General features: G+C 61.5%; 1 protein-coding gene across 1 annotated transcript in view; it reads left to right on the top strand.

Annotated features, from left to right (window-relative positions):
• The first annotated feature begins 369 nt into the window (after nucleotides 1-369).
• Nucleotides 370-9859, top strand: part of PMEPA1 (prostate transmembrane protein, androgen induced 1) — a 53671-nt gene continuing 44181 nt past the window's right edge. The window contains exon 1 of the mRNA XM_004482257.5: nucleotides 370-882. Coding sequence (XP_004482314.2) covers nucleotides 774-882 — 109 coding nt within the window. The 5' untranslated portion in view covers nucleotides 370-773. The remainder of the gene's footprint in view (nucleotides 883-9859) is intronic.

The following is a 9859-nucleotide window of genomic DNA, read 5'->3' as shown; positions in this document are numbered from 1 at the left end:
GACCGGCTCCCGGCAGAAGCCGGGTCCAGAGCCCCGCGGGGGGTGGGGGTGGCGCCCCCGCCCCGCGCCGGGGGCCCGCCGGGGGTCAGAGCCGCGCTCCCGGGGCGCGGCGCGTGGCGGGCTGGAGCGCCGAGCCGACCCCCGCGCGCCCGGGCAGCGCCCGTCTCCGCCGCGCGGGACCCGCGTCTCCGCCGGCAGCCCGGCCTGGCCCTTTAAGAGCCCGCCCCTTCCCGCGTCAGCCCGCCCCGCGGCGCGGGGAGGGGGTGCGGGGGAACCTCGGCGGGGATTGGCGCAGCGCGCGCCCCCTCCCCGGCCCCCGCGCGGTGGGAACCGGCAGCCCCGTCTAGCGCTGACGTCAGACCGTCTGCCTGCCTCCGACCGCGGTCTCGGAGCGAAACCCGATCTCCTTGGACTTGAATGAGGAGGCGGCGGCGGCGGCGGCGCTCGGCTGGGGGAAGCCAGCGGCGGAGGCTCGGCCCCGGCGGCAGCGCGCGCCCCGGCTGCCAGCCCATTTCCCGGACGCCCCCCGCGGGCACTGCCGACGCCCCCGGGGCCGCCGAGGGGGGGGCCGGGGGACGCGGGAGAGCGCGGCCCCGCACCCTGAGCCCCGCGGCGCCCCGGGAACTTGGCGGCGCCCGGAGCCCGGCGAGCCGGGGCGCGCCTCCCCCGCCGCGCGCCTCCTGCATGCGGGCCCCGAGCGCCGGGCGCCGGCCGGAGCCCCCCCCGGCCGCCCCCGTGCCCCCGCCGCCCCGCGCCGCGCCGCCGCGCCGTCTATGCACCGCTTGATGGGGGTCAACAGCACCGTCACCGCCGCCGCCGGGCAGCCCAATGTCTCCTGCACGTGCAACTGCAAACGCTCTTTGTTCCAGAGCATGGAGATCAGTGAGTGACCCCGCGCCCCCTCCCCCGAGGCCCCGTCGGGCTCGGGCCGCAGTCGGGGCGCAGCTGCGGCCACGGTCGGGGCCTGCGCGCCCCCTCGCCCTGCGCCCCGGCTGCGCCCGCCGCGCCCCGGGCGCGCCCTCCCGGCTCGCGGCAGCTGGCGGCCGGCCTGGCTTTGTCCCGCGGCGCCGCGAGCCTGGCACGGCCCCCGCGCCCCGCCCGCCGGCACTCGGACCCGGGACCGAGCGGCGCGCGGGGGGGGGGGGGGGGGGGGTGCCCGGGGCGGGCGGGTCCTTGAAGTTTACATTTTATTTCCCTCGGGGGCAGTCGCGGTGGAGCGTTTGGGCGGCCCTTTATCAACTTCGGGAGTGGGGGCAGGTGGCGAGGGAGACGCTGTCTGGCCTGCGAGGTGTCTGGGGCGCCTGGAGGTGCGTGGCGCTGGGTGTCGCGGTGGAGGTGCGTCTGGATTTCTGTGCGTTGGGGAGTGTGCGTGTGTGTGGAGTGCGGCGCTGGGTGCGTCTGGGTCGGGGTCGCTGGCTGCGGGGTGCCTCTGCCCCAGTCCACTTGCGTCAATTTCTCTGTCCGGGTCTGGTGCGTCTTTCTTTCCGGGAGTCCGACCTGGGCTTGGCGGGGTCTGGGGACCATTTGTGTCCGGCTGTCTGAATCCAGGGCCCAGCGCTGGTGCGTCCGGCCGAATGTGTATCCCCAGGGTGTGTGTCATTGTTTGAGTGTCTGTGTGTCCCCGATGTGCCTATAAATAGCCTCTGTCTGGACAACTTGGCTGAGTCTTGCTGGGACAGTGGTTACAAATGAGTCAAAGTTTGGGGCTATTTGTGTGTGGAGCTGTCTTGTCCTGTACGTGGATGGTGGGCCAAGGGTGGCGAGTGGGGTGCTGGAGTTGACTCACCCAGTCCGTGTAGATCCCAGGCCATCTCCGGGGGTCCCAAAAGCCTTCTGGGCAGTTGGGGAATACACCCCCACACACTCATTTATATGCATGCCGTCCATGGGGACCTTGACCTGTCAGCCCCCCTTCTTACCCCAGACACAGCCCACCAGGTGGGTATTTGGTTGCATGGGGAATTGAACCCCCCAGCCTCGGGGGTCTGACTTGCAGTCTACACCCATTCCCCCAGCCTCCCCATTTGAGGGCCTTTTGCCTGGAGCCTCAATTTCCCACCCTAATTCCAAAGCACCCCAGACGAAGAGGGGACCCTTCTCTGCACAGACACAGGCCAGCCTTCGCCCAGCGGGGCCAGGAGCCGGGAGGCACCCGCCACCGAGCCAAGCCAGTCGCTGCATGACTCATAAGCCAGTTTCCGCAGGCGGTTGCTAGAGTTTGCGGCCCCTGAGCCTGTACAGTGCCGCGCAAGAGGTAAAAATAACCCATGACCAGCCCTGCTGGGTCGCCTGGCGGGACTCTGGGGGTGGGTCGTTCCATCCACCTCGCCCCCCTCCCTCCTATCCTGGCACTGGAAGCCTCCTCCCCCCGCCCCCCCCCCCCCCCCCCCCGCTGCCCTGCGCCAGGCCAGCGAGGTGCCAGGAGAGCCTGCCCAGAGCCAGTGTTTGCGGAACTGACTTGCATTCACCCAGATTGGCTCCCAAAGGTCTTTTGTGAACTCGGGAGGCTAATGAAATGCACGAGGTTATTATTAAAATATGTTTGCACATGTTTGGAGAGCCTCTCACCGGTGCTAAATGGATCCGTGCCTTAAGTACCTTCCCTGTGTTGTCCCGTCCCCCCCCCCCCCCCCCCGTGAAGCGGCGCTGGGAGACCTGCCCGGGCCTTGGTGCGGTGCCAGCCTCCTCATTCCGAAGGCCAGGCACAGCCAGGCATTCTTCTCTTCTGCCCCCCCTTCCTTCTCCCCTTTCTGTTTAGGGCTGTTCGTTTTAAATTCATTCTTACCGTGTCCTTCTTGGGCTCATCAGCCCTGGTGAGGTCTGGCTGACGTGGAGGCAGCAAGTGTCATCCAAACAGCATTGGAGTGGGCCGCCTCGGGGTTAGTGCCGGGAGCCTCGGCATGCCGGGGCTGGCTGCTGGGAGCCCCAGTTTGCCCACATATTCAGCGTTTTTCTTTCCCCGGCCCCTACCTATTGGAAGGAAGCCAGGAGGCAGGGAGGGAACAGGTCTTAAAACTGTAGGGCTAATGTAACAGTTTGTAGCAAGAGCTGGTCCCATTTCCTAAAAGGGTGGGGTAAGGAAGCCTGAGGCCTACTGTTTCCAGGAGTTTCTTTATATACCAAAAGATTGGGAGGAAGAAAATGAATGTCATCTGTTCATTTCACAAAAGAACTTGCCTGGGGGTGCCTGTGATTGCAGCTTTAAAGCTGGACTCGGGAGTTGCGCTTGGAGGGGTTCTAGAGGTGGAACCCCTTCTTTGTAAGAGGTCCCTCTGCAAAAGGACCTTGTAGGCAGGGCCTTTAAGCTGTGTTGGGCCTCAGTTTCCTCTGCTGAAAAGTAAGGTGGTGGGGGTCCAATTCTTCCATCTTTCAAGATAAAGGCCTCCATCCTCAGGAAATCTGGTGGGGACGCCTCCCCCCGGATGTGCTCCCGGCCAGCCTGCGGAGTGCCCGGTGCTGGTCCTCCGTGTGCTCCGCAGTTGCCCTTGATTCCTACCCTGGAGGGGCCCGGGGAGCTCCCAGTTCATGGAAGTTGGGTAGGGAGCTCTGGCCCTGTCCCCAAGCGAGGCGAGACCCAGGCCTGGAAGGGTTGTCCCAGAACACACGGCGGCCTCTTGAGTTTGGATCATTGGCCCCCGAGCAGGACTGGCTTGAACTTGAGCTGGAGCAAGTGGCCCGAGGTCCCCTTGTAACTGGGAAGATGGGATGTGAAGTAGGATGGGATGATCTGTACTTTAACCAGCTCCAGGTGCCCGGATCTGCTCTGAGAGCCAGAGCAGGCGGGGAACCCTGATGGGGAGCTATCTCTGCATACACGCCCCCAGGAAAGATGCTGTGCCTCGAAAAAGCCGGGGGTCTCGGGATTAAACACAGCCACAGGGATGACAGCCAGGGCTCGGCTGCGGCCCTTTGAAGGCAGGGCCTCGTGGCGAGCAGTTTGCTTGGCCCTTGCTTGACCTCTTCCTTTCTGATGGTGCTCTCCTCCGCCTCTCACCTGAGATGGGCTGGGGGCAAGGGCAGGGAGACGCTGAGCTGCAGGGATCCACGGCCGTGGACTCACCTGGCCGACGTCTCACCTGGCTGGCCCCTCTGGAGGGCCCTGGGAGGCTCCCCGCGCCGCTGTGGACAGTATCTGCAGTGGCAGTTTGGTTTTTGGCCACCACCACTGGCTGGAGTCCTCGGGCTTCTGATTCCCCTTCTCCAGCTTGTTCCAAATAAATGTGAAACCCTGGAGACTCGGCCTTCAAATGCCCGCAGGACCCCCAGGCTTCTGATGGGCTGCCTGGCACTTGCTGTTCATGTTTAACCTTTACTTGCATCTGGGGTCTCTTGGCCTTGGCCCTATTGGCTGGATCATTGTCGGTTACGGGGGCTGCCCTCTGCCCTGCAGCATCCCTGCCTCTATGCCAATAGCAGCCGCCCTCCCCTGTGACAACCTTGTCCCCAGACATCGGCCAGTACCCCCTGGGGGGTGTATCGCCCCTGATTGAGAACCCCTGTTTTAATGAACTAATGGTTTCTCCAAAGGATTTCAGGAACTGGGGGTGGGGCGCAGCGTCTGGGTGGCCAGCATGGATGAACCCTCAGTTTCCCTTCAGAAATCAGTCTTAACAGAGCACCCACTGTGTGCCACGCAGGGAAGAGTGAGGCTCCCTCTTGAGATGAACTTTCCAGTTTTCGTCTTGGATTTGCATTTCTAAGGAGCGCTCCAGGCCCCGGGTGACAGCTGATATTTCAGGATTTGGGTTCACCGTGGCTGCTAAGCCCCAGCCCTTTTCCGTGTGGGCGCGCCTTGCTGGGGCCTTTAACCCGCATGTTTTCTCACTGTCTGGGTTTCAGTTGTGGCGAAATAAGGTGGCTGAGTTTTAAAAGGGACTGGGATCTTAGGCCAGGAGTTCAAAAGCAAATGTGCCCAGTTAACCGCTGCATCCCAGGAGGTCTGACCTAAGCCAGCTCCTCGTTTCAGGGTGACACAGGGACAGGGTTGAGCTGAGCACCTGTCAGAGCCCAAAAGAACCAATTGTTCGTACACACGCACACACATACACACACACACACTGCCACTAGACCTCTCTGCTGCTCCCGCCCACCGCGCTTAGGCTCGGGAATGGTTAAAACACCTGGGCACTTAAGGAAAAGGGGACAAAAGTACACACACCCGTACTTAGATTGTTCTCCCCAGTAGGTTGTGCAAAATTACACTGTTCTTCCAAAAGGGAGGAGGGAGATGGAGCGCTGTGGGCTGTTGCTCTGGAGAGGGAGTCTTTGGAAGTGCTGGGACAGAGGCTGGAGAGCAGCCCTTCCTTTATGGACCCGCTGGGAGCTGCACCAGCTGCCAGAACCCCCCGGAGCCGCCGGCGCAGGCGTACCTGGATACCTGCCCCAGCGCCTCTCTCCCCTGAGCCGAGGGCTCCGGCTTTTAAGAGTTCATGTTTTGGGAAGTTGTCAAAAAGAAAGAAAATGTTTGCTGTCAGGAAGAGTTGGCTGTAGGGGCCAAGCCAGGGGAGCCTCCTGGCCTCTTCTCAGGTTTTGTTGTCCCGGGAGAAGTTACTCTTATGGATTGAGTTTTGGGGCCTTGGCCTCCATGTGATGCTCGGCACAGAGAGAAGGCGATGGAAGCTGGGGGCTTATTTTTAGCTCTTTAAATTGCGTGCACATGCGTGTGCACAGCTAGACGTGTGTGGGGAGCCGTGTGTGCTGGAGAGCAGTGCGGAGGGTACCTGGCTTTCCCCGGGCTGGGAGAACCTGCCTCCAGGTGGGGACCCTGGGTCCTGCCTAAAGAGGCCATTACCTCTCAGCCCACCTTTGCCACGTGGGCCCCAGCCAGCCAGATTCTGCAATTCCAGAGAAGCCTGGAGGTCTAGATTTTTGGACCTTTGTTGTCTCAGTGTGAGGACATACCTGCGGACCACACCTGGCCTGCACACCCGCCGCCAGGGCCCCAGACAACAGCTCAGCCCAGCTCAAACTTGCCGGCTTGTCCCTTTGCGCCAGCCACTTGGTTTGTCTGTGAAATGGGGTCAAGGGACGCCCCTGGGCGCTGGGGCCGTGCGAGCCCGTCTTCAGAGAGAGTGCGGCGTGGCCTCTGGCCCAGTTATCTGTTCAAGGCAGAGTGACGGGAGCAGATTAGACGCGGCCATCACTGCCCAGTCCCCTGGCCATCACACTCTGCAGCACGCTGCCCGACAAGGAAGGCCCTTGCCAGGGCAAGATTTCGCCATCCTGGGGCTGGAGGGCAGAAGCTGGCGGGGATGTTTGGGTCAGGCCCATCTGGGGACCGTGACCTTTCCTTTGTCCCTGCCACCACTGCCCTGGCTGGCAAAGCCCCGGCACGCCGGCCTGGCCAGGGGAGCCCCGGACAGACCCAGGCCGTCCACCGCCATGGTGGACAGAGGCTGGTGGGGGGCTCTGTGAGACCCCAAGCCTGGGCCTTGAAGGCCTCCCCCCTCATGCCCAGGTCACCCCACGGGGTCGGGGTCATGGGGACGATTGAGGGATGAAGTCCAAGGAGCCACGGGATGGCTTGATGATCCCATTTTTGGAAAGTCAGTTCCAGTTTCTAACAAACGAGCATCTCTGTGTTTGTGGCGGGTGAATGGTCAAAATAAGGGCCCAGCTCTTTCTGCCCCCGGGGGTGGGGAAGGGGGCTAATCTCCGGCTTCATTTCTCCAGCAAGCGCCCGTGTCTTCTTCCCAGGGAGGGCTGCACCCCTTCGTGAAGTCATGGCAACCCAGAACCCTGCCGCTTCCTTACTGCCCCTGCGGGTGGCACTACAAGGCCAAACCCTGCCGCCTTGGGGGTCTCGTTGGGGTCTCACCTGGCACTGGTGGAGATGCCACAGCTGGGAAAAAAATCCCAGAGTATCTCACCAACAGGGGCAGGGGCTTCAGTGCTCCTAGGGCAAGCCTGGAAAGGTTTGGGGTATCCCCTGACTTTCCGAAAGCCACAGCACAGCTCCTTTTTCCTGTTTCCAGGGTGACGGGGAGCTGTGCTTGTGGCCCCTTCCTAGGTGGGTATGGGTACCCAGGTACCCAGGACGTATTCTTTGCCTTCAAAACAACGCCTGAGAGCCATTGCTGTCACCATTTTGCTGATGAAAAAAGGGATCAGAGAGGGATGGCCACTTGCTTCGGGTCACACAGCCAGGAAAAAAGGCTCAGTTGGGGCTCAGACCCAAGCTCTGACCCACACCCTGTCTTCCCCCCCTAGACCCCACACAGGCCTGAGCCCAGATGCTTTCTTCGCTCGCCTCTGCGGTGTTGTTGTAGGCCCTGTCCTGAGACTCCAGGCCCCTGCTGGACATGTGTTAGGGAAGAATGCCAGCCACCAGGCACGCAGAGCGCACGGGCACGTGCCTTCCCCCTGGGGTCGTGCTCGCTGCCCGCCATTGGAAACGTGCGCCCCTCTGTCGGGCTGAGCGAGGAGCTGGCGTCTTCCTCCCTCTCTCGCTCCTTCATGCCTCCCTGATGCCAGCGCCAACAGATGCTGAGTGCGGTAGGAGCTTGGCAAGTGGCCGTGGAATGTTCTGGAGGGAACACATCTGTTAACCTTCCTGCTATTTCCAAGCCATCTGAAGCCTGTGCACCACCAACCTCCAGGCCGGGGAAGTCCATGAACGTGGACTTTCTAGGGGGCCCATGCAGGCTCGTGGCAGCCTTCCGATGCTCACTCATCCCACGCTCCTCGTCTCGTGCCTGCTGTGCCCTTCCAGCTGCTGTTCCAGGTGCTGCGGGACCGCGGGGAGCAGCACGGACACAGCTCTGTCCTTCGAGAACTGCCGTTCTAGTGGGGAGCCAGACAGGAAAGCACCAGTCCCTCTCAGGGAGAGGGGCTGAGAGGAAACGAAAGGGGGGCGCCCGGGTGGGCTGGGAGGAGGCAGTGAAAGTAGACTCTGGAAGCCGGCATTCCTCGGTGTGGCCTTGGGAGGCAGCTGAGCCGTGTCGCAGCCTCTGGTTGCCCGTCTGTAGAATGGGGAGAACTCGTCTGTGGGTGCAGCTGCCAGGACAACTGCCTGAGATGTGAAAAGTGTGTCTGGCCCAAAGTGTTATTTTTAATGCTCCAAAGACTCTTCCATTACTCGTACTTTTAACTTCTCCCTGCCATTTCTCCTTGAACTAAGGGGCAGGCACAGAAATCATCCGGATGTGCCCTCCCCTGCTAAACTACCTCGGGCGGGCAAGGCTTCTCGGCATGGCCGTTGCTTTCCAGCTACTCAAACGCACGTGCACACCACACGGGGGGCATTTCTGGGATTATTCTTTTTTTTGCACACACACGTTTGAGACAAGCATCATGTTTTGCTCACACCCCCGCCCGTTGGGCCCCCGTGAGTTTGTTCTAGCGTGACCTTGATCTATGGGGTGGACGGCTGCTGGCACTCACCGCCCGAGCTGCCGGGGTCTCAGCCCTTCCTGATGTTCAGAGAATTCTACTCTTTACTTATTTTGCACTGGGGGTGGGAGGCAGAAAGGTTGTGCCACATGGCTTAGAACTGATGCTTGCAGAGTCTCCTGAGGCTTTCAGAAGTAGTGGGAATTGAGGGGTCTGATTTTCTTTTTCTTCGGACGTATTTCTGAAAACCATTTATTGTATCAGTAGCTTTGGGAAATGGCTACCCTGGCAGAAAAAAAGAGTTTTGATTATTTGGTAACGAGATTAAACTCCCCAGTGGCTCTAGGACCCGGATGCTGGATAAAGTTTGCTTTTGGCCTCTGGGGGCCGACTCCTGGCATTCCACTGTCCCCTTGGATCATCTCCCAGTTCTCCAGGGCGCAGTGCTGGGCTCGCCCAGGCCACGGTTCCAGCTGTAAAATTCCAGGCAGAGGCAGCTGAAGCCTCCGAGGAGCCCTGTGGGCTCAGGAACCCTGCGTTTCCTTTCAGTTTTGAGAAATTTGAGCCGTACCCCTTGTCCCGAATATGGGGTTTTGTTTGGCGAGGGTGCAGGGAGGCGTGGCCGAGTTGCGGTTTGGGGTGATGGAAAACCTGCAGGCTCGTGGCACAGAGTAGGTGTTCAGCGAGCAGCTGGCGAGTGGGTGGGTCGGTGGGGCCTGCCAGTCTGCCCCAGGGCTGCAGGGAACGTGGAGAGATGTTTTCTGGGGGGCTTTCGCATTGTGATGGGTAGTCATTGACCCCTGGGGTGAGGGTCACTTAGGCAGGGACGCCAGAGTCCCCCTAGGACTGCAGGAGGTGGTGCTTTCCACCCCCAGTTTGGGGAAGGAGGAGTGAAAGTGAGAAAGCCCACTCATTGTGGTTTGGCTGTCAGCAGTTAAGAATGTGATAAAATGTGTGGCTTCCACCCATCAGGTTCAGGAGTCTTCTCCGAAGTCCACCTGTGGAGCCCTCCACCCCCAGGTGCGCCCAGGGACTGAGACTGAGCCTTCCCTTGGCCTCGCCCTGACATCCGTCCCCAGAAGCGAGGGAAGTGGGCAGCTGAGTTGGTGCTCCAGCAAATTTTGGGCAAAGCAAATGGTTCTTTTTCTCTTTCCCCAAAGAGGGTCCTCAGCCCGGTGGTCTCATGCTCGCTGCGCATCTGCGCTGGACTCCATGAGCGCCCCTGTGCGCCCGTGCACAGTCCAGCCCCCCTGGCTGAGGTCGAGGGTGCAGGTGGGCTGTGTTGCCCCCGAGCCTCTTCCCAGCTGTGTGGTCTCCCATACGCCACCCTCTCCCTGATCGTAGCCGCCTCGTCTGTAAATGGATTCCTGATTCCTGTGCTGCGGGGCTGAAATCAGTTGTCTCTGCACCCCCCAGCCCAGCCCTTGGCACAGCGGAGGTGCTTGGTGAGTGGTAGCGGAGGTGGCGGAGGTGGGGGTGCTGGCGGAAGGACGGTTGCTGCCTGAGGATGAGGAGCAGCCGCTCCCCC

Source organism: Dasypus novemcinctus, chromosome 24, assembly GCF_030445035.2.
Source record: "Dasypus novemcinctus isolate mDasNov1 chromosome 24, mDasNov1.1.hap2, whole genome shotgun sequence".
Taxonomy (NCBI): Eukaryota; Metazoa; Chordata; class Mammalia; order Cingulata; family Dasypodidae; genus Dasypus; species Dasypus novemcinctus.
Note: the sequence above shows the minus strand (reverse complement) of the source record. Positions and strands in the feature narration are given on the sequence as shown.